The sequence below is a fragment of the Pseudophryne corroboree genome, chromosome 3, assembly GCF_028390025.1.
Source record: "Pseudophryne corroboree isolate aPseCor3 chromosome 3, aPseCor3.hap2, whole genome shotgun sequence".
Classification (NCBI taxonomy): domain Eukaryota; kingdom Metazoa; phylum Chordata; class Amphibia; order Anura; family Myobatrachidae; genus Pseudophryne; species Pseudophryne corroboree.
Window position 1 is genome coordinate 86,747,843 of NC_086446.1, and position 25,485 is coordinate 86,773,327.

The following is a 25,485-nucleotide window of genomic DNA, read 5'->3' on the forward strand; positions in this document are numbered from 1 at the left end:
TCTGTACATTGCTGCATTCATCTACTAGTCTCCCAGTTCCTGCCGCTGAAAAACATCCCTACAGCACAATGCTGTCACCACCATGCTTTACTGTAGGGATGCAATTGGCCTGGTGATGAGCGGTGCCTGGTTTCCTCTACACATGATGCCTGGCATTCACGCCAAAGAGTTCTTTATCTCATCATACCAGAGAATTTTGTTTCTCATGGTCCGAGAGTCCTTCAAGTGCATTTTGGCAAACTCCAGGCGGGCTGCCATGTGCTTTTTACTAAGGAGTGGCTTCCGTCTGGCCACTCTACTATATAGGCCTGATTGGTGGATTGCTGCTTGCTGAGATGGTTGTCCTTCTGGAAGGCTCACCTCTCTCCACAGAGGAATGCTGTGGTTCTGAGAGAGTGACCATCGGGTTCTTGGTCACCTCCCTGACTAGGGCCCTTCTCCCCTGATCGCTCAGTTTAGACAGCCGGCCAGCTCTAGGAAGAGTCCTGGTGGTTCCGAACTTCTTCCATTTACGGATGATGGAGGCCACTGTGCTCATTGGGACCTTCAAAGCAGCAGATATTTTTCTGTACCCTTCCCCAGATTTGTGCCTCGAGACAATCCTGTCTCGGAGGTCTACAGACAATTCCTTTGACTTCATGCTTGGTTTGTGGTCACACATGCACTGTCAAGTGTGTGCCTTTCCAAATCATGTCCAATCAAGTGAATTTACAACAGGTGGACTCCAATTAAGCTGTAGGGACATCTCAAGGATGATCAGTGGAAACAGGATGCACCTGAGCTCAATTTTGAGCTTCATGGCAAAGGCTGTGATGGCAAAGACTGGTTTCTAGTGATTGGATAGAATTATCAGTGATGTCACTGGCTTCTAGTGTAGGGATAGGATGCATTCTCAGTGATATCACTGCTTCCTAGTGATTTGATAGGCTGCATTCTCAGTGATGTCTCTTGTTCCTAGTGATTGATGGGCTGCAGTGTCAGTGATGTCACTGGTTTCTAGTTACTGGATAGGTTGCATTCTCAGTGATGTCACTCAGCAATATAAATACCCCTTTGATTCATCTGAATAGCCAGGTTTTTAAACAAAGGGAAGCAAAGGGTAGAGAGGAGCCACCTTGGGCATGGTCACATTATGCCTTGCGATGTGACTATCATATTGGGAGACACCAGCCAGAGATATTTAAAAAAAACAATAATTTTATTAAAGCAATGAGTGATACAATCAGTAGTAGAAACTCAACAAGTTATTGTACATAGAATTAGATATTCCCACAGGGCCCAATCCAAAGCATTACACTGCAGAGACAGGTACAGAAAATAATCCAGTGACAAGTGAAGGAAAATTCTAAAACATTCTAGAAGGCAGATGAATCAAGTATACAATCATACATATCCAGACAGAACATGCCAAGATGCTTCCAAAAGCCATAGGGAACAATGAGCAGAAAAGAGAACAAAATGTATAAGAATGTTTCAGAAAATTGGCAGTGTCAGGCCCATAAACACAAATGCAATAATTAAACATCACCGTGCTCACCCCTTGCCCACCAAGATCACACAGTAATAGGAGGGTCACCCTCCACCATGCACATAAAATACCAGGAGGTACTGCACGGAGATTTATGAATGTCAGTTTGTATGGCTGCTGACAGGGTTGCTATGAAGCTTTCCCACACCGCGAAAAACCTCTTGGTTCTGTAGCGTAACCCCCACCCACTCTATGCAGAAAAAGTAAAACAATTTTATTTTGAAAAGGGACATGGCTGGGGGTTCAAGGTCTATCCACACCTGTAGGACTAGGGAAGCCAATCCCGGTCCATTTTTTCAATCCCGGGTATCGGGATTGAAAAATGGGCAATCCCGGGATTGGCTTTTAACTATGTGGCCACCCCCTCGCCCCGCACACATAACTAACCGTATACCGCGGGCGGGCAACTCCACAGTGTCTCTCTCTTCCCCAGCGGCGGCGCTGGGGAGCTGGAAGAATGACGCTGGGCAGCGTCTGAGCGTCCTGGGGACGTTCAACGCTGGACCCTCAATCCCCAGGATTGGACCTTCCATTCCCGGGATTGAATCCCAGACGTTTTTGGCCCTAAATCCCGGGATCCCGATATTGGCCTCCCTACGTAGAACTGATTTGCAAATTGATGCACTGACTGCCAACAGCAGCCGTCTGCCCCTCCTTGAGATCAGAAGATTTTGGGAGAATGCCAAACAGTGCCCATTCTGGAGTTAGTACCAAGTGTTCCTGAGAGTAAATATGTACTTTTTACCAAAACCTGTAATTGGCAGGACCATAGACAATGGAGTTAGTCAGCCTTGGCCAAACCACATGTAGAGTAGTCATGAGTTGAGAGCCCAATGATTGACCTCCTATGTGGAGACAGGTAAGACATGTGCAATATGATAATGAACATCTCTGTGTACACAGAAGACAGCGAATGACAGACCTAGTATGAGTCCACAACAAATCAGCTATCTGCAAGCCCGGAAGCTGTGAGGACCAGATCGCTGGGCCCCTTTGACATGTGAAATGAGCAAAGATGAATGTGCCGGTGGTCATTGGAGTATTGTGTCTATGGGATTCAGCAAATCAGCTGGGGAGAAATGGCAAACAACCTGCTTAACAGTGGTAGGCTAAAAGAAATGCTACAGAATATGCAGTTACTACAGGGAATTTCTCAGTTGTTTCCTGGAATGTGAGAGGCCATTTATTTGATGCAGATTAAACAACAAACATTGTTCCCCCCACCTACCATCCACAAGTTAAAAGGGTGTACTGCCTGTCCCTCTTGGAAGTCCAAATTTAACGTAAAAGAAAGATACAATGATGTACGTACACTTAAACCATGTTTGTGGCACACTGTGTGTCATACTTTTATGGGAGGCCAAAGCAGTGGATTCTCTCTAATGTAGTTCAGAATTTCCTGATCATGGAGGTGCAGAAAGGAAATCAGGTGCCCCCACTAAAAACTTCCTCTTCAAGGACATATCAGTGTAGACTTCCTGGCCATGCACAAATCCTTCAACCAGAGCCATTTAGTAGTGGCACACATTGGAGGCGCCTTCTGCAACTGTACCTACTTCCCTGCCCTAATCCGGCTCTACATACACCACTCACAGCAGGCTCACACATGCATAGGACTACACTCAAAGCAGGCTCTCACACATATGGCCATGCTCATGGCAGGATCACACATGTAGTTACACTCATCGTAAGTTCACACATGCATAGTTACACTGACAGCAGGCCACCACACACATTAAGAGTCACACTCACAGAATGTTCTCACACATACATTGGGTCAAAGTTCTGCATAGACACACAGAGAAGACAAATACTGGCTCACACATACACACAATATGGTGACTCCCCTCCCTCTTACAGGCTGGCCAGTGGTTACCATGCAGCTGCTCCTCCACCTTCTATCTACCATGGTGCAGAGAGTCAGACCTGTACCCTTTGCTATGTAGTACCACCTTCTGGCTCAAACTGCCCCCTCTATCCCTTCTGCCTGCATGGTAGCTCAGGGTAACTTTTGCAGTTGCTAGTGATGAACAACGGAGGGGGTGGCTGAGCTCCTATCCTCCCAAAAGCACTACTGGGGGACAAGTTTTATGTTAGGGGGAACCTCCAAACTGGCAAATCCGCTGCTTTGAGTATACTCTGTACATTTGTTTTCATCATTTACATTAACAACTTTTACTATACAAGGTGACATAGTGGTTAGATTGACACTTTACTACACTGGTGTTGCTGGTACATTTCACACCAAGGTCCTGTTTATGTGAAGTTTGTATGTTCTCTCCATGCCTGCATGGTTGACCACTGGTACTCTGGTTTTCTCCCACAACGTTTAAAAACAGACTGGTAGAGTAAGTGGCTTCTGACAAAAATATAACCTGGTGTGAGATATATAATAAGATTATAAACTCCAATGGGGCATGGATCGATGTGACTGGCTGCTTAGAATAGTAACCTTGCATGTGCAAAATGGATTCTTTGAATTATATTGGGAAAAGGAACTATATACACGTTATGCCGGGTACATATGGCGCGATGCAGGAAATGTCCGACATTGACTATTCGATGTGGCCGGAGTCCGGCACCACCGATGTAGTCAATGTTGGGCTGCCCGCACAGTCTATTTTTCCTTGCGATGCCAATCCAGCAGGACCGCGCATCAGCATTACAAGGAGTTTCCACACAGTGCGATATGCACTATATGTTCTTCCAATATGGACAATATAGTATATAACGGAAGAAATATCGCACTATGTGTAGGCACCTTTACTAGAGTTTTCTTTTATACCCATAAGCCGTAACATTGAAACCACTGACCTATTGTGTATGTCACCCTTGTGCCACAAAAAAGCTTTGACCTGTCAAGGAACAGACTACACAAGACCTCTGAAGGTGTCCTGTAGTGTTTGGCACCAACACGTTCGCAGCAGATCCTTTAAGTCCTGCAAGTTGCAATGTGAGGCCTCCATGGCTTAGACTTGCTTTTCCAGCACATCCCACATATGCTCTATTGGATTGAGATCTGGGAAATTTGGAGGCCAAGTCAACACCTTGAACTCATTTTATGTTCCTTAAACTATTCCTGAACAATTTTTGCAGCGCGGCAATGCACATTATCCCGCTGAAAGAGGTCTCTGCAATACTATTGCCATGAAGGGTGTACCTGATCTGCAACAATGTTTAGGTAGATACTTGTCAAAGTAATATCCACATGAATGCCAGTACTCAAGGTTTCCCAGCAGAACATTGGTCAGAGCATAACACTGCCTCTGTCGGCTTGCCTTCCACCGACAGTATATCCCGTTATATCCTTAAATTACATTGACCTGTCCACATTACGTAAACTAAAATATTATTCCTTAGCCCAAGCCACCATTTTCCATTTCTCGATGGTCCAGTTCTAATACCCAAGTGCCCATTGTAGGCACTTATGGTGGTGTACAGGGGTCAGCATAAGCCCTTTGACCGATCTACAACTACACATACCCATTTGCAGCAAGTTGTGTGTTCTGACACCTTACTATTGTAGCAAGAACTCTTCAGCATTTTGTGCTACAGAAGCTCTTCTGTGGGATTGGACCAGAAGAGTTAGCCTTTGCTACCCATGCGCATCAATAAGCCTTGAGTGGCAATGACCCCGTCACTGGTTGTCCTTACTTGGACCAATTTTGGTAGAAACTGACCACTGCATACTGGTACCACCCCTAAAGACTTGCAGGTTTGGAGATGCTCTGACCCAAACATCTAGCCATCACAATATGGCCCTTGTTAAAGTCGCTCAGATCTTTATGTCTGCCCAATTTTCATGCTTCCAACACATCAACTTCAAGAACTGTTTACACTTAATGCCTAGTATATCAGACTCCTTGACGGGGTGTGGATCATAAGGTCAACAGTAACTAGGTCGACAGTCATTAGGTCGACCACTATTGGTAGACAGTAACTAGGTTGACACGGTCGTTAGGTCGACATGGAAAAAAGTCAACATGAGTTTTTTTTATATTTTTTTGGTGTTGTTTTCTTCGTAAAGTTACCGGGAAACCCAATCGCTTTGCTCGCCATGCTTTGGGCAAGGTTTGCTATTCCAATCATAGTTCACGTGGATCGTAAAGTATGAAAAAGTTCAAAATATGTAAAAAAATAAAAAGTGAAAAACTCATGTTGACCTTTTCATGTGTCGACCTCTGCCATGTCAACCTAATGAGTATCGACCTAAGTGCTGTTGACCTAAAGTCTGGATACCCCCTGACAGGTGCCACTGTAACAAGATGAAACTGAATATTTAATTGATGACTAACATCACAAAAAGGGGTCAAATGTTGATAAAGCTCCATATAGAAGCAAAACCGGTCAGAGATTGGGATTCACCTGCCTCTCCATGGGTGTGCTGGCAGCATATTATATGGTCCAGTCAACAGCAATACGGGACCAGGCAATTGGCATTTAGTTATTACACCAGCTGAATAAGTACCGGATCTTCGGTTTAGTCTTTGGGCATGGAACTGCACAATAAACTGGATTCCAGAGGAGCGCACAAAACAAGACTGCACATCTAAGAAATATAAGATCTTCAGAACATTAACACCTGAGTAATGCCAGAAATGACTGGTACAAGTTCACCTCATAATAATGGATCAATGCTATTAATTGTCATTTTACCTATCTGCCACTTTAATACATCTCTGCAGCCAGCACACCGGATTGGTCAGTGGAGAGACATATTTGATAAGTAATCTACCATCCACATTAATGTATAAATATTACTGTTTTACTTATTGATTTGTACGTAACATTTTACTCCTTTTTATGATGTAAGTCATCAACTATACTCATTCATTTTATGTTTTGACTGTTTGATTATGCCATGTCAAATTCATTTTAAAGAGCAGCACTGCCATCCTGTTTTATTGGTTTTGCATACTTTTTTAAGTATCATTGAGCTTCCATGGGCTCCATTGTGCTACTGCAGCTAGGGAGGCCAATCCCGGGTATCACTATTGAAAAATGGTCAAACCCGGGATTCCTGGGATTGGCATTTTCCTGTGTGGCCGCCCCCTCTGCACACATAATTCACCATACACCAGGGGCGGGCGGGTGGGACATGTACTTTGCTCTCACCCGGCGGCTCCCAGTGGCGTGTGACGGCGCAGCGTGATTTCTGACTGCCTGTCATGCTGCGCTGGGGAGCCGGGGGGAGAAAGCTGGGCAGCATCTGAGCTCAGGACGCTCAACGCTGATCCCTCAATCCCCGGGATTGGAGCTTCCAATCCCGGGATTGAATCCCGGATTAGGCCTCCCTAACTGCAGCTGTAGTTATCATTAAGTGGATTTTTTAAGATGATTAACAATTTGGTCTATCAGCTCCTGTTATTGGTAGATTGGAACAAGAAAATCAATGTTTTTCATTTCACCTGTCAGTGGTTTTAATGTTAGGGCTGACTGGTGTATATACACATAATTAATGAAACATGGTTTCATGTATATCAACTCGAGGAAATTTAACTGAGTTTCTGCTGTTAGAATAGCTGGTTCTCAACTGTATGACTTTTCTCATGTATAACTAGATGTGATTTTTGTGTAAAACATTTCCCACACACAGAGCATGGAAATGGCTTCTCACCTGTATGAAGTCTTTGATGTGTAACAAGATGTGATTTACGTGTAAAACATTTCCCACACTCTGAACATGGGAAAGGTTTCTCACCTGTATGAAGTCTTTGATGTCTAACAAGATGTGATTTATGTATAAAACATTTCCCACACTCAGAACATGGAAATTTTATCTCACCTGTGTGACTTCTCTTATGTATAACAAGACTTGACTGCCATGAAAAACATTTCCCACACTCAGAACATGGAAATGACTTCTCACTTGAGTGACTTGAGTGACTTCTCTCATGTGTAATAAGAGTTGATTTCTGTCTAAAACATTTCCCACATTCAAAACATGGAAATGGCTTGTCACCTGTATGAAGTGCTTGATGTGTAACAAGATGTGATTTACGTGTAAAACATTTCTCACACTCTGAACATGGAAATGGTTTCTCACCTGTGTGAAGTCTTTGATGTGTAACAAGATGTGATTTACTTGAAAAGCATTTCCCACACTCAGAACATGGAAATGGTCTCTCGCCTGTGTGACTTCTCTGATGTATAACAAAAGCTAATTTGTGTGTAAAACATTTCCCACACTCAGAACATGTAAGTAAATTCTCACCTGTATGACATCTCTGATGTGTAACAAGATCTGATTTACGTGTAAAACATTTCCCACACTCAAAGCATGGAAATGGCTTCTCACCTGTGTGACTTCTCTGATGTATGAGAAGAGCGGATATCTGTCTAAAACACTTCCCACACTCAGCGCATGGAAATGGTTTCTCACCTGTGTGACATCTCTCATGTCTAACAAAAGTTGATTTATGTCTAAAACTTTTTCCACACTCAGAACATTGAAATGGCTTATCACCTGTATGAAGCCTTTGATGTGAAACAAGATGTGATTTACGTGTATAACATTTTTCACACTCAGAACACGGAAATATTTTTTCACCTGTATGAGTTTTCTTATGTCTAACAAGAGTTAGTTTGTGTGTCAAACATTTCCCACATTCAGAAGAGGTAATTATTGTATCACCACCATGATTTGTATTATGTGCAGCAATGTGTGAGTTACCAGAACATTCCTCAAGAACAGAGGGATCAGATATCTCTGCACTGTGAGGTGCTGGATGTATATTAAGGGAAATGCGATTTTCTTCTGGAGACCCTTGCGTGATGTTCTTATCTTCTGATTTACAATCTGGGGACCAATCGAGATGTCCCTCCGAGGTGATCCTTGCTTTATGTCCATCTGGTAGAAATTAAATAAGTAGTTATCCAAGTATCCCAAAGCAAAGGCATCATTAATCAAATATTTCATCTCACCCCTATTTCCACAGGTTTGTGCTTAAAACCTGAAGCGGGAATACTTTAAACTGCTGCTTTTTACTCAAACAGAATACTGGGGAAGAAAGGAAACAAGGAGAGTGTGGCTGGGTCCCAGTAGATTTCCAGGGTAGTCCAGCAGATGGTGTTTGTCCCTTACTCGTCTCCTGTGGATGTCAGATCTGGAAAGAATGTCATTGTGTGAGGTACGTATGCTGTGACCTTCTCACTGCAATGGCAAGCTTGAAACTAAAGGGATTCAAGCTTAGCCAGTGCCTATATCAAACATGGCATCCCCAGTTTGAAAAAGGAGACACAGCCAGTAGACCGCTACACTGGAGCAACAGTGGTGAGCCATTATTGTGGAGAGTTGGCAGTGCTTCAATAAAGGCAGTGTTTCAATAAAGTGCTCCTAGGAGGAAGAGATCTGGCTGCCACATAAAGGGCCAGAAGAGGGTGAGATGAAGAATGTTACGTGAGCAACTGGAGAATACTATGTAGCAGCAGATAAGCACTGAGGACAACTGCTGGTGGTGAAAGTCAAGATACATGCCGAGGACCAGAGAGGCCAGCAGCAGTGGGAGGCAAAAGAGCTCCCCACTGCAGCCTATCCATCTAGACCAGGTAGGCCTCCTTGGGACCGCCATAATTACCTATAACCCCGTAGACCACCAAGGAGTACAGGCACTAGGACCATGGCGCACACTAAATTTGGAGCTAGGGCTATGGTGCTTGCTAGGCCCTTGAGGACATTGCAGGTTTGTGTGCTGGGCCCGAGACGCAGAATAATTTCAGGTGCTAGGCCCATGTCCTGAATAGGTCTTGATAGGCATGAAACATTGTCCGGCTGTCACATGTTTATCTTGTCAGTACAAAGCCTGTTTTCCCTCCAAAACTAAGTCCATTTTTACAGCCGAAATAAAGGCTGTATAGGCTCTCCTAAATAGAGCAGACTCTTGGGCTCTATGCACTATCCTAGGTGCCAGCTAGTCTTAGAAAAAATCCAAGGGGAAACTTTCACCCAGTTCCCAAGAATAGGTGAAGGGTGATAGGCGTTAAGGGCCCCATACACTACTGCGATATTGCATGTTTTCGGGCAATAGCGACGAGTTCCTGAGATGGATAGCATGAAAAATGTCAAATTGCATGTACTTTTTTTGCGATTGCGCGCTCCCGTGTGTCACCCATCGCAAATCACACGTGCTGCACGTGGGCTCTATCTCAATTGCATGGAAATAGGTTTAATAACGTTAGATTGCATGAGATAAATCACATGTAAAAATACAATACACTCAAGTATGAAATTGCAATCGCAGGCCTACTGGGAAGCTCGCGGCCAGATTGTGGGAAAATTGCATGCAAGTCATTGCTGAGATACATCTCCCTAGTGTATGGGCCCCGTTAGGTCCATCATTCCCACAGCATTTCAGCTGTACTTTAGAGGAGGCTGTGATTTCCTTCACCATCTCCCCTAAAGACAGAGGTTGTACTTGCTTCTACTATCCTTGTCATTTGATGTGTCACTGTTTGTTCTTGATTGCATAGTATCATTAAAATTAAGTCAATTCATCTATTAGATTTAAGACAGGTTATTGTTTACACACTAGGACTGCTGTGAGTTAGCATTCAGTGTTACTAGTTAGACACCTGGGGGTAAATTTACTAAGATGTGAGTTCTATTTAAGATGGGATGTTGCTTATAGCAACCAATCAAATTCCAGGTATTATCTTCTAGAAGGTGCTAGATAAATGAGAAGTAGAATCTGATTGGTTGCTATGGGCAACATCCCATCTTAAATAGAACTCCCATCTTAGTAAATTTACCCCCTGGTTGGTTGGCGAACTAATTAGTTTAGGATTAGAGAGCTATGTGAGTGGGTGTTGTCTGTATCTCCACAGGGCTCTGGAGAAGACTACAAGGTCACAATATTGTGATGACTGTCCATCTGTCTATGTGTTTTCCTTTCCCCTTCCTTCCAGTGGACCTTGGACCTTACATTATAAGGTTAGTTTTCCACCTGCTTCACAAGCATCTATAGGTAAAAGCTGTGATCTGAGGCCAGAAGTGACGGATGACCCTCCAACTCCACACAGTGAGGCACATTTGCAGGTGAATAGTAAATGACCCAGGGTTGGTAAGAGGTGGATAGAAGAATCGACCTGCTCTGTCTCTTTTAGACACCTGACCCGGAGGGTACCAATCTGGAGATAGAACCCACAAAGGATCCCTTTTTCTTCTGAGGTAAGAACCTTATATGGTGTAGTTGGCAGGGTCATGTTTACACAGAACCTCAGCAGCTCCAGTGGCTTCCACTCTATGGCCAGTCACACCGCAACTGCAAACTGCACTGTAGTTCCGTCTCGGAGTCATATCACATGGTTTGACAGATGTTACCTGATGGAATGAACCTTTGTAGGGAACTTCCAGGTTGTATCAAGACATGAAGCTGGAACTTGCCTTGAACACTTAAGAAGGCACAATAGAATTCTGCCTACTACATCAGATTTTATATCTAAATAATTTTTTACTTTGAGAAAACCCCCAGTGTATACAAGAATACATGTATTCTTTACCACATACAGTGAGACTATAGGAGGTAATTATACATGAATTGAATTATTTGATGATGTTGGGGCTAATTAATAATGGTTTTGAAGGTAATTGTAAAGGTGTTAATTATATTAATTATAACTAATCGGGTTATTACAATGATGCTTAAGTAGTTAATAGTTTGTGAGGAGGGGTTAGTGACTTATGATGAAATGGTCAAGGTTATAAAAAATACTTCGTATTATATGTTGACCACAACTACTCTACATTTTACGGCATTCACTGATGCTCACTGTATACTAAAGTGGTCACTGATGCTCACTGTATATTAAAGTGGTCACTGATGCTCGCTGTATTACATGGCGGTCACTAATTCTCTCTGTGTTATATGGCAGTCACTGAATATCTTTATTATATGGTGGTCACTGATCCTCCCTCTATTACATGGCAGTCACTGATGCTCTCTGTATTGTATGGCGGTCACTGATGTTCTCTATTAAATGGCGGTCCTTGATACTGATTTACATGGTGGTCACTGATGATCTCTGTATTATATGGCGGTCACTGATTCTTTATACATTGCAGTCACTGTGTCACGATCCGGGTATCTGGACGCCATTTCTTACCCATCAGATGCCTCCTAAGGCTGGCTCAGCGCTCCAGGACCGGATCCCATCTGTTATCCTGATGTGTACATTCCTGTATCCTCTCCTGTCACTCTGGGACGCTGTCACAGTAAACGCCATATTACACCTGGCATGGCGTCTCCCGCGGCCTCCGCCGCCGTCCCTGAACTTCTGCATGCAGAGTGTCTGAGTGGCGATTACGTCAGCCGCGGCCTCCGCTGTGTCCGCGTGGTTGGATGTGCATCTGTCAGCCTGGCGCCTCCTGTCTCCGGTGGCCGGCGCCGCCATTACTGTTTTCATTACCACATGGATTACAAACCAAACTTCCCTCCAAGTGTCTGCATGGGCGCAGCCATCTTGGATTCTGTCAGCTGATCATTTCCACCAATCTGTTCTCAGTATTGATAATCTGCATAATTGCCTAGCCAATCCCTTCCTGCTGCAGGTATAAATACACTGTGCCTGAGCAAGGAAGGCGTCAGTGCTTTGGTTGTCAAACCTAGTTCCTGTTTGTCTCTCTCCTGTGATTGTCTTCCAGGTTCCAGCTCCTGTCTCAAGACTTCCACCATAGAGACCCGCACCAGCATTCCACCTGCGGTGTAGCCTGACTCTCCAATCCATTGTGGATTCATCTGTTTCCAGCTACAACATTACCTGCTTCCAGCTCAGCTTCCAGCAGAGTACAGCTTCCCTTAAAGGGCCGGTGTCCTTTCTACACTTTACCACTCTCCACCGGTATTATTATTTCTCCGCTCTCAAGTTCTACATTTCAGTTCATATTTCATCGCTCCCAAGTTCATTTATTATTTAACTGGTTCCAGCCAGTATCCACTCCGTGCTAACAACAGTCTGGTTCCAGCCAGTATCCACAGCAGCTGTTTTATCTTCAGCAACCCAGCTTTTCCTGGAACACCAGCTGGCACAATCCTGGGTTATCTCCATTGCTACAGTCGGGCCTGGTAAGGACTTTCCATCTAGAAGATCATAAGAACTATCTCACACTACCAGTGCCCTGTGGCTCCTGCCATCCTGTAGTACCCAGGAACTGTATTTATTCTTTGCTGACTTTTACGTTTTCTTTTACTGCTGCTGTGTTGCGGAGTTGTCATAATAAACATCATTGACTTTTATCCAAGTTGTCGTGGTCACGCCTTCGGGCAGTTATTATTCATGTTACTTACATGTCCAGGGGTCTGATACAACCTCCCAGGTTCCGGTACATCTCAGCCCCTACAACTGAGGCTGCCTCCCGTCAGCTCAGGCCCTCAGTTGTGACAGTAAGCACTGACCTAATGAATCCAGCCGGAGACCAGGATCAAGCGGCCAGGCCGATGCAAGAACTGGCAGCCCGACTAGAACATCAGGAGGCTGCACAGGGCCACATCATCCGCTGTCTCCAGGATCTCTCTACTCGGCTGGATGGGATTCAGACAACTCTCCGTGGATCAGGCGCGTCTGGTGCGTCAACCACAGTGACTCCAGCTATAACCCCACCCACCTTACCCATTTCTGCTCCACGTCTTCATCTTCCAACGCCAGCAAAATTTGACGGATCTCCAAGATTCTGCAGGGGATTTCTCAACCAGTGTGAGATTCAGTTTGAGCTACAACCTGGCAATTTTCCCAGTGACCGTACAAAAATTGCCTACATTATGTCTCTTCTCAGTGGCTCAGCCCTTGATTGGGCATCACCGTTATGGGAGAGGTCCGACACCCTGCTATCTTCCTACACTGCCTTCGTGTCAACATTCAGGCGCATCTTCGACGAGCCAGGCCGGGTAACCTCAGCTTCATCCGAGATTCTCCGTTTACGCCAGGGGTCACGTACTGTAGGACAATATCTGATACAGTTCCAGATCCTGGCATCCGAACTGGCATGGAACGACGAGGCCCTGTATGCTGCATTCTGGCATGGCTTATCTGAGCGTATTAAAGATGAGTTAGCTACCAGAGACTTACCTTCTAAGTTAGATGAGCTAATCTCACTCTGCACGAAAGTTGATTTACGTTTCAGAGAGAGAGCAACTGAGCGTGGAAGATCATCTGCTCCAAAATCTTCTGCTCCTCCTCCTCGTCAACTGTCACCATCTAAAGATGAGCCCATGCAACTTGGCCGTTCCCGTTTAACTCCTGCTGAGCGCCGAAGACGTCTCTCCGAGTTTCTCTGTCTCTATTGTGCAGCTCCGTCTCACATCATTAATGCCTGTCCCAAACGTCCGGGAAACTCCAAATCCTAGCTCGCCAAGGAGAGGGCCGGCTAGGAGTAATGATCTCCTCTCCATCTCCTCAAGATTGTAATCTCCCAGTCTCGCTTCAAGTTGCTCAACGTTATCGGAACGTCATTGCCCTCCTTGATTCCGGAGCAGCTGGGAACTTTATTACCGAAGCCTATGTTAAACGGTGGTCCCTACCCACCGAGAGACTTCCTTCGTCCATTTCTTTAACTGCCGTGGATGGCAGCAAAATTTTTGATGCAGTTATTTCTTTAAGGACTCTACCAGTTCGTCTGAGAGTGGGAGTTCTTCATTCCGAACTTATTTCTTTTTTAGTGATTCCAAGAGCCACACATCCTGTGGTCCTGGGCCTTCCATGGCTCCGTCTTCACAATCCTACAATTGATTGGACGACTACGCAAATCCTGGCATGGGGTTCCTCCTGTGCTGAGACATGTTTGTTTAAAGTATTGCCTGTCTGTTCTTCCTCCCCCAGGTCGTCTGATGTTCCACCTCCTCCATATCAAGATTTCACGGATGTGTTCAGTAAAGCTTCTGCTGATATCCTTCCTCCTCATAGAGAATGGGACTGTCCGATTGATCTCGTTCCAGGGAAGGTTCCACCTCGAGGCCGAACTTATCCGTTGTCTCTGCCTGAGACGCATTCTATGGAGGAATATATTAAAGAGAACCTAGCAAAGGGGTTCATTCGACCTTCTTCTTCTCCAGCCGGCGCAGGCTTCTTTTTTGTAAAAAAGAAAGATGGTGGTCTGCGGCCGTGCATCGACTACAGAGGTTTGAACGACATTACCATCAAGAACCGTTATCCTTTACCCCTGATTACTGAGCTCTTTGACAGAGTTAGCGGAGCTACCATCTTTACAAAGCTGGACTTGCGAGGTGCATACAATCTCATCCGGATCCGTGAGGGTGACGAGTGGAAGACCGCCTTTAACACCCGTGACGGACATTATGAGTACCTCGTCATGCCCTTCGGATTGAGCAATGCTCCAGCTGTCTTCCAGCATTTTGTCAATGAGATCTTCAGAGACATTCTATACCGTCATGTCGTGGTCTATCTAGACGATATCCTCATTTTTGCCAACGATTTAGAGGAACATCGTTTTTGGGTTAAAGAGGTTCTGTCCCGTCTCCGTGTCAATCATCTCTATTGCAAATTAGAAAAATGCGTCTTTGAAGTCAAGTCCATTCCGTTTCTAGGGTACATTGTGTCCGGTTCCGGACTAGAGATGGATCCTGAGAAACTACAAGCAATCCAAAATTGGCCGGTACCCTTAACCCTCAAAGGGGTCCAGAGGTTCTTAGGGTTCGCCAACTATTACCGAAAGTTTATACGAGACTTTTCCACCATTGTGGCGCCTATTACTGCTTTCACTAAGAAGGGTGCTAACCCGTCCAAGTGGTCTGAAGAAGCCATGCAAGCATTTCATCTTTTAAAACAAAGGTTCATCTCTGCGCCTGTTCTGAAACAGCCTGACATCGACTCTCCTTTCATCTTAGAGGTGGACGCCTCCTCCGTTGGAGTAGGAGCGGTGTTATCTCAGAGGGCTAAAGATGGCCATTTACACCCTTGCAGTTTCTTCTCCCGGAAGTTCTCCCCAGCTGAGCGCAACTATGCCATTGGCGACCAGGAGTTGCTAGCCATCAAGCTCGCTCTAGAAGAGTGGAGGTATCTGTTGGAGGGAGCTTCTCATTCAATCACCATACTTACAGACCACAAGAACCTTTTATACCTGAAGGGCGCACAATGTCTCAACCCTCGTCAGGCCAGATGGGCACTTTTCTTTTCCAGGTTCGACTTTAAACTCCAGTTCTGTCCGGGCTCTCAGAATCGCAAGGCCGATGCCCTTTCCCGCTCATGGGAGCAAGAAAATGAGTCAGAGTCTTCAGACAAGCATCCTATTATAAATCCGTTGGCATTCTCCACGGTAGGGATGGACTCTACGCCCCCATCAGGGAAAAGTTTTGTGAAGCCGATGCTAAGGAAGAAGCTCATGCATTGGGCCCATGCTTCCCGTTTTGCCGGACATACAGGTATCCAAAAAACCCTGGAGTTTATCTCTAGGTCCTATTGGTGGCCAACTCTGAAAAAGGACGTCTTGGAGTTTATTGCATCTTGCCCAAAGTGTGCCCAACATAAAGTATCCCGCCAGTCGCCTGCGGGGCAACTGGTTCCACTATCCGTTCCCCGTCGACCATGGACCCACTTGTCGATGGATTTCATTACAGACTTACCCATGTGCAACAAGTTCAATACCATCTGGGTGGTAGTTGACCGGTTCACCAAGATGGCACACTTCATTCCTCTCACCGGTCTTCCGTCAGCTTCCAAGTTGGCTCAAGTATTCATACAAGAGATCTTCCGACTCCACGGTCTTCCTGAAGAAATTATCTCAGATCGAGGAGTTCAATTCACAGCCAAATTCTGGCGAAGTTTATGTCAAGTCCTCCAAGTCAAGCTAAAGTTTTCCACGGCTTACCATCCTCAGACCAATGGTCAAACCGAGAGGGTGAATCAGAACTTGGAGGCCTTCCTCCGCATCTATGTGTCCTCCTCTCAAGATGACTGGGTTCAATTACTTCCCTGGGCCGAGTTCTGTCATAACAACCAGTATCATTCTTCATCTGCTTCAACACCATTCTTCACTAACTTTGGATTCCACCCTAAAGTCCCTGAGTTCCAACCGCTTCCAGCAACTTCTGTTCCCGCAGTGGATATCACCTTGCATCAGTTTGCCAATATCTGGAAGAGCGTACGATCAGCTCTGCTCAAGGCATCGTTCAGGTACAAGAAGTTTGCGGATAAGAAGCGTCGAGCAGTTCCTGCTCTCAAGGTGGGTGATCGGGTATGGTTATCCACGAAGAATTTGAGGTTAAGAGTTCCCAGTATGAAGTTTGCACCTCGCTATATCGGTCCTTTCAAGATTGAACAAGTCATCAATCCTGTTGCTTACAGACTCCAGTTGCCTCCCTTCTTAAAAATACCCAGGACATTCCATGTTTCCCTGTTGAAACCGCTGATCTTGAATCGGTTTCATTCCTCACTTCCTCCAACTCCGAAAGTCCAAACTCAACGAGGCGTTGAGTATGAAGTGGCCAAGATCCTGGACTCACGTCACCGTTACGGTCAACTACAATATCTTATTGACTGGAAGGGTTATGGTCCTGAGGAACGTTCATGGACCAATGCTTCTGATGTCCATGCTCCTGCCTTGGTCCGGAGATTCCATTCCAAGTTTCCTCAAAAGCCAAAGAAGTGTCCGGGGGCCACTCCTAAAGGGGGGGGTGCTGTCACGATCCGGGTGTCTGGACGCCATTTCTTACCCATCAGATGCCTCCTAAGGCTGGCTCAGCGCTCCAGGACCGGATCCCATCTGTTATCCTGATGTGTACATTCCTGTATCCTCTCCTGTCACTCTGGGACGCTGTCACAGTAAACGCCATATTACACCTGGCATGGCGTCTCCCGCGGCCTCCGCCGCCGTCCCTGAACTTCTGCATGCAGAGTGTCTGAGTGGCGATTACGTCAGCCGCGGCCTCCGCTGTGTCCGCGTGGTTGGATGTGCATCTGTCAGCCTGGCGCCTCCTGTCTCCGGTGGCCGGCGCCGCCATTACTGTTTTCATTACCACATGGATTACAAACCAAACTTCCCTCCCAAGTGTCTGCATGGGCGCAGCCATCTTGGATTCTGTCAGCTGATCATTTCCACCAATCTGTTCTCAGTATTGATAATCTGCATAATTGCCTAGCCAATCCCTTCCTTGCTGCAGGTATAAATACACTGTGCCTGAGCAAGGAAGGCGTCAGTGCTTTGGTTGTCAAACCTAGTTCCTGTTTGTCTCTCTCCTGTGATTGTCTTCCAGGTTCCAGCTCCTGTCTCAAGACTTCCACCATAGAGACCCGCACCAGCATTCCACCTGCGGTGTAGCCTGACTCTCCAATCCATTGTGGATTCATCTGTTTCCAGCTACAACATTACCTGCTTCCAGCTCAGCTTCCAGCAGAGTACAGCTTCCCTTAAAGGGCCGGTGTCCTTTCTACACTTTACCACTCTCCACCGGTATTATTATTTCTCCGCTCTCAAGTTCTACATTTCAGTTCATATTTCATCGCTCCCAAGTTCATTTATTATTTAACTGGTTCCAGCCAGTATCCACTCCGTGCTAACAACAGTCTGGTTCCAGCCAGTATCCACAGCAGCTGTTTTATCTTCAGCAACCCAGCTTTTCCTGGAACACCAGCTGGCACAATCCTGGGTTATCTCCATTGCTACAGTCGGGCCTGGTAAGGACTTTCCATCTAGAAGATCATAAGAACTATCTCACACTACCAGTGCCCTGTGGCTCCTGCCATCCTGTAGTACCCAGGAACTGTATTTATTCTTTGCTGACTTTTACGTTTTCTTTTACTGCTGCTGTGTTGCGGAGTTGTCATAATAAACATCATTGACTTTTATCCAAGTTGTCGTGGTCACGCCTTCGGGCAGTTATTATTCATGTTACTTACATGTCCAGGGGTCTGATACAACCTCCCAGGTTCCGGTACATCTCAGCCCCTACAACTGAGGCTGCCTCCCGTCAGCTCAGGCCCTCAGTTGTGACACACTGCAATGTTCTCTGTATAGTACAGCAGTCACTGCGATGCACTGTGGTGGGTGACGTACTGTAGTAAAGGCAGAAATACTTCCCTCAGACTCATAAGACATTGCAGCATACATGCTTCATTTAAAATGAGAAAACACCCCAAAACCACAAAATAAATACAGTAATGGGACTAAACATGGCTTTGCCCCTCACCTCACAGACCTTTTAGTCTTTACAATGTGGACATCTGTATTGGCGCTCCTTGGCTAGTCATATAACAGCAGCAGCAATCACCATAATTACCCATTTTATTGAGCACCATAAAGATTTATAACTAAAAGGAAATACAAAAAGAGTTCTACTATTGCTAGGATTGGATTTATTATGCTGTAACAAAAATATGTCTGGAGAAATTGTTTGAAAAAGGAGGAAGACCGTCAGTGAAATCAATTAAGACTGCCCCGTATTGACCCACTTCATCAGGTTGAACTATCATCACTATCTTTTGTTCCAACAGTGGAATTCTTTTAAGATCTATAGTCAAGCAACACAAGAGTGATTACTATCTATTGTGATGGTAGTGTGCCGAGTCTTTGCCTAGATTCTCTTGGAGGACTGGGGCTGCCCTAGGGGAAAGGCTCCTTTCGGAGCCGGTCCTGTTTGCCTGGGTCAAATGTCATGTCATGTCTGTTCCCCCTTCCCCCCATCATTCTGGGGCCACCCTAAATTCAAACCTAGTTAGGATACCTTTCTTCCAGAGGACAATCCTGCCTGTGCAATGAGTCAAAGGTCATGGATATTGTGTTCAAGTTTTTGGGGGCTCACTGAGCATCAAAGTTACTGCCAGAAGGAGGGCTATCAGGGCCGCAAACATTTTTATATTAGGGGTACACTATCATTAGCGGGCTACTCTGGATTCGAGCCTGGGTAAAAGTTAAATAGAGCCAAAAAGAGGCCACTCAAGCATTGTTTAAGTAGGAGTCATTGGTCAAATACGCTTATATCTATTCTGCAGCATGGTCCATATGCGGGTGGCATAGGTCAAAGGCTTTGTTTGTACTCAGTCTGGTTCTCCATCATGGCCTATGCAGGGGTCACAGGCCACATCATTTGGGTCCAATTTTTTCCAGGGCTAATTGAGCCTGGATACTCAGAAATAACTTATCTTGAGTTTAGGGATCCACCATCAAATTGGGCAAAGTTAATATTTGAAGCTGTTCAGAGGGGTAAACCTTAACCAAGTGGCCTGAAGCTTTGTACTCGCATGCCACGGTTGCAAAGTTCTATATTCCCCCAGTGGTGGTCTAGAGACTCAACAGAGGCAAAACATAAATATCAGGGGGTTTGTTCAGCTAGCCTATAGAGTCCAAGGAACTGGAGAAACCACGAGTAAAAGTTTAATCTAATTTTAACTTATGTATCTTGGGGTGGTTGAGGTCTAGAACCTAATGGGGTCTATACACCCCTAAAATTTGGTAGAGTTAGGGAACTGCCAGCCATAGTGGTGGCCCCAAGAAGTAGACCTATTTTTAGGGTAGGTGGTGCCACTTCCAGCAGAAGTCTATTAGCGGCTGATGGCTCCTGACTCCCCCACCGTGAAGATGAGTTTTTCTGCAGCGGGGTACACTGTTATTCCCTGTGGAATACCATCGGGGGGGTGTAGAGTAGGATCTTGATCTGAGGCACCAACAGGCTAAAAGCTTTGACTGTTCCCAAGATGCTCAGCGCCGCCTCCTCTATAACCCCGCCTCCGTGCACAGGAGCTCAGTTTGTAAGTTGGTGCCTGCAGTGTAGGCAGCTAACAGGGAGGGCTGCTCCAGCAGCCCTAAGAAGAGCTATTTTAAAGAAGATAGAAGACTTCAAGGGCTGCAGCAGAGGCACTCTAGTGCTAGATATCATTCTGATATCTCCTGCTGCAGCTCCATCACCTCCCACAGCGGCGCTGTATACTCCCACATCCCTGGTTGCTGGGTACTTACAGCGGAGGCTCCGGTTCTTTACCCAGGGCATTCTTTACCCAGGGCACACACACTAACCAAAGTTCTTGGGGATCGCGTGGCCGCACTCAGGGAGGAGGTAAGAGGGTCCCCCAGACGGGACCCGCTGGAAATCGCGATCCGCCGAGGCCATTAGGAGGCGGGCCGCACGCAGTGGCGTGGACACTGACCACCAGGGCAAGAGCACAGGTCGGATTAGACTATAATCCATTTTATTAAGGCCCGCAGCACTCGGTGGTGAAGTCCAGCAAGGGGATAAGGCTCTGGCCTGTAGCCTCTCCCCCAGCCCCTGGGCGCCATTTAGAGTAAATGTTCCCGCCCTGGAGCTGCATCTCTCACTCCCTGTAAGCGTTTGGGCACCATTACACACAGCTGCGCTGATTCTGGGACTGCTGGGTGATGCCTCCTCTGTAAAGCCGCCTGCCTCATCAGTGATGTGCATTTACAGGACACTTAAGTATTCTATATGTCGTTTAGACAGTGTTAGTTAAGAACAAGTGCATACTTCAGGGTTATTTAGTACAAGTACCCTGTGATATTCATCCAGTTTTTACTGTGCATTGATATATCTGTTTATATACATAGCTTTACTCAGTAATAGTATTGCTAGTCCAGTGCAGTTTTATTGTTTGTCATAATTCCTGCATTGTACATGTGACTGTGTGTGTGTGCATATAGCTGCTGGGTGATCTCTACTCCGTGTATCTCACTCCTACTGCTATCCCTATATTCTGTAACCTGAGGAGGCTCCGTGCGTCAGAGTTATTAGATAATATAGGAATTTCACAGGATATACGTATTTTGTATTTTTCTGTGTGTTTTTCAGTCACATTTTACCTCAGAAATCCTCTGTTTGTGCTGTCACGCTGCACGGGGTGTTTGTGTTAGGTATTCTATCTCCTGATATTGTACTGTGTCGCCCGTGGTTTATGCTTTCATATCATGTCAGATACAGGGGGCGATGGGTCTGGGGCTGATTCCGCCGTGCGCGGTTATGATGTCCCAGATGCATTTGAGGATAACATGGCTGCAGAGGGTTCAGGTTTTGGGGGTTCTGTACCCCCCAGTCAGTTTGTAACAACGGGGGCACATCAGGGCCCGCCTTGGTCTGCCTTTTCTAATTTACTGACTACGCTGGTAACTAGACTTGCCAACCCCTATGGGACCTCCTGTGCCTTATCAGCCTTATATGGTCCCTGTGGTTAATCCGCCATGGACAGATGCTCTGTCCACTCAGTTACAGCACTTGAATAACTCTTTGTATAAACGTATTCCTGACCCTCGCCCGCCTAAGACTAAACCTAAGAAGTTCTCTAAGTGGGCTGTTACTTCCTCTCAATCCATACATGTTTCGGATACCTCTTCCCATGAAGATGGCATGTATACTAACCCCACAGACTCTGATCATGACGTTTCTGATGGGGAAATGTTTCACAGGTGGATGTTCCTGATCTATTAGAGGCTATCGGACTCATTCTTCAGATTGATGATGATCCTGAGCCTGCTACTACATCTAAGAAACCGGACAGGTACAAATGTCAGAAGGTTACTAAATTGTTTTTTCCTCATTCTGACCACTTGGTTGACATACTTCAGGAATCCTGGGAGAACCCACGAAAGAAATTCACCCCGCACAACAAGATGCTGGCCCGCTATCCCCTTGCGGCAGAATTGAGTAAAAATTGTGAAACGCCACCGCCGGTGGATTCGCAAATCGCTCGGCTGGTGGTGTCATCTGCTCTGCCTGTCACTACCGTCACTCCTCTCAAGGAGCCGACGGATAAGCGTGTGGAGGGCTGCTTAAAAGCTATCTATACCCTTGCAGGGGCTGAGCATAGGCCCACCATTGCAGCTACTTGGGCCGCAGAAGCTATTGAGGCGTGGGCTCAGAAAATCGAGGCTGAGATTCCGTCCAATTTTTCTGAACATGCCAGACAATGTCTCTGTTATATTGTCACGGCATCTCATTACATTAAAGAAGCAGCTTCAGATGCAGGTGTTCTGGCGGCCAAGGCTGCTACGACATCCATTTTGACTCGCCGTATTCTCTGGTTGCAGTCCTGGTCGGTGGACTTGGACTCTAAGAAAATCCTGGAGGTGCTCCAGTTTAAAGGAAACATCCTCTTTGGTGAGGATCTCAACAAGATTGTCACTGACTTGATGTGTGCTAAGACTGCATGTCTACCTAGTACTACTCCTTCGGCCCCGAAGGCTAAGAGTACTTCCTTTCGCCCTCTGGGTAAAGCAAAGGGTCAGGCGTACCTGAAACAGTCTCGCACTTTCAAAATCACCAAGCCCAAGCCTAAACGTGCCTGGGCTGTCTGTCAGCCGGCTTCCAAATCGGACAAGCCTGCGGCATGACGTGGCGGGCCTCCCCCTGAGGGATCCCAGGGTGGGAGGCCAACTTCTACAGTTCACCCAGGTATGGTTGAAGACCACTTCAGACGCTTGGGTACGGGAAGTCGTCACTCACGGATATGCTATATCCTTCAAGACACGTCCCCCTCCTCGCTGTTGCCCGACGGACATCCCTTCGGATCAGGTGAAGGCACCAACTCTCCGTTTAGTGGTACAACCCCTCCTGGACACCGGAGTGGTAGTGCCGGTGCCTCTGGCTCAGAGGGACAGGGGGTACTATTCAACGCTGTTCCTAGTCCCCAGACCGAATGGTTCCTCCCGGCCCATTCTCAACCACAAATCTTTGAACAAGTTTGTGAGGGTCTCCAAGTTTCGTATGGAGACCCTTCGCTCTATTGTCCTGGCTTTGGAACCAGGGAACTATATGGTATCCCTGGATATACAGGATGCTTACCTGCATATTCCTATTGCCGTGTCACATCAGCAATACCTGCATTTTGCTATTGGCAATCTCCATTACCAATTCCGGGCCTTACCGTTTGGTCTGACCACGGCTCCGCGAATTTTCACCAAGGTCATGGCAGTTATGACGGCTTCACTCCGCCATCGGGGCATCCGGATCCTGCAGTATCTGGACGACCTGCTGATCCTGGCCAATTCCCCAGAAGTTCTCCTCCGTCATTTGGATCTGACGGTCCAGTTTCTGCAAGCCCACGGGTGGCTCATCAACTGGAAGAAATCATCCCTGGTCCCTGCCCAGAGCATGGTGCATCTAGGAGCGTTGTTGGACACACACAACCAGAGGTTGTTTTTGTCACAGGAGAAAGTCCTGAAGCTTCAGGACAAGATACGTTGCTTCCTCTCTTGGCCGCGTGTTTCGATACACTCGGCGATGCAAGTACTAGGCCTCATGGTGTCAGCTTTCGATTTGGTGGAGTATGCTCAATTTCATTCCCGCCCTCTGGAGAAACTGATTCTTGCCAAGTGGGATGGTCTGCCTCACCAGATCAGGTCTCAAATGATCTCCTTGTCTCCGGAGGTCCGTCACTGACCTGGTGGCTGCAAGACCAACGATTGAGCAGGGGTCGTCCCTTCTGGTTCTCCAACTCGGTCCTTCTGATGACGGATGCCAGTCTGAGGGGTTGGGGCGCGGTGTTGGAGCAACACTCTCTTCAGGGTCGGTGGACCAGGGAGGAGTCTCTCCTCCCGATAAACATTCTGGAATTGCGGGCAGTGTTCAATGCTCTGAAACTGGCCCGGCATCTGGTACTGGACAGGCCTGTTCAAGTACAGTCAGACAACGTCACCATGGTGGCGTACATAAATCATCAAGGCGGCACTCAAAGTCGCATGGCAATGATGGAAGTGTCAAAGATTCTTCAATGGGCGTAACGCCATCTGCCGGCCATATCGGCAGTGTTCATTCCGGGGGTCCTGAACTGTGAAACGGACTTCCTCAGTCGACAGGACGTACACGCCGGAGAGTGGAGCCTTCATTCAGAAGTATTTCAACTCCTAGTGGACAATTGGGGCCTACCAAATGTAGACCTGATGGCGTCTCAACACAATCACAAGGTTCCGGTCTTCGGAGTAAGAACAAGGGACCCTCAAGCTGCGTTCGTGGACGCACTGGCAATTCCATGGAGCTTTCGGCTGCCATACATGTTCCCTCCAGTCTCACTCCTGCCCAGAGTAGTGAGGAAGCTCAAGCAAAAAGGAGGAATCCTTCTTCTAATAGTTCAAGCGTGGCCCAGACGGCATTGGTTTTCAGACCTACAGGGTCTCTCGCTAGAGCGTCCTCTTCTACTTCCGCAACGACCAGACCTCCTCGTCCAGGGTCCTTGTGTTTACCAGGATTGGCCCGACTGGCTTTAACGGCGTGGCTCTTGATGCTTCCGTACTGAGGGCCAAAGGATTTTCTGAGGCGGTCATGCAAACTATGTTGAAGGCCCGTAAGCCGGCTTCTGCTCGGATTTACCATAGGGTCTGGAATTCTTACTTTGCTTGGTGCGCATCTAACAATCATGACGTTTACAAGTTTAGTACGGCCAAACTTTTGGCCTTCCTACAACATGGCCTGGACTTGGCCCTTAAGCTGGCATCCCTCAAGGTTCATATTTCTGCCTTGTCAGTATGGTTTCAGAGAAAAATTGTGACTCTGCCTGATGTTCATACATTCACTCAGGGTGTTTTACGGATTCAACCTCCCTATGTCCCACCTGCGGCTCCTTGGGATTTGTCGGTGGTTCTGGAGGCTTTGCAAGAGTCTCCGTTTGAACCTCTTGAATCTGCGGACCTTAAGTGGCTTTCCCTCAAGGTCTTGTTTCTGCTGGCTATTGCGTCTGCTAGACGGGTATCAGATTTGGGTGCCTTATCTTGTAGGTCCCCCAATCTGGTTTTTCACCGTGACCGGGTGGTTCTTCGAACCCGCCCTGGTTATCTATCTAAGGTGGTGTCTTCTTTCCACCTTAACCAGGAGATTGTGGTTCTGGCCTTTGTCTCTCCGGATTTATTCTCCAAAGAGCGGGCTCTCCGTATCTATGTGAAGAGGACAGCCTCCAGTAGGAAGTCTGATTCTCTCTTGTACTTTTTGGTTTTCACAAACGTAGATGGCCTGCTAACAAGCAGACCTTGGCCAGATGGATTAGAATGGTGATTGCACATGTTTATGTACAGGCTGGCC

At 46.6% G+C, this 25,485-nt stretch overlaps 1 protein-coding gene across 2 annotated transcripts in view; it reads right to left on the reverse strand.

The window, feature by feature from the left end:
• Positions 1 to 1,179: 1,179 nt before the first annotated feature.
• Positions 1,180 to 25,485, reverse strand: part of LOC135057047 (gastrula zinc finger protein XlCGF26.1-like) — a 35,574-nt gene continuing 11,268 nt past the window's right edge. For both annotated transcript variants that reach the window (XM_063962919.1, XM_063962920.1), the window contains one exon: positions 1,180 to 8,378. In XM_063962919.1, coding sequence (XP_063818989.1) covers positions 7,042 to 8,378 — 1,337 coding nt within the window. In that variant the 3' untranslated portion in view covers positions 1,180 to 7,041. The remainder of the gene's footprint in view (positions 8,379 to 25,485) is intronic.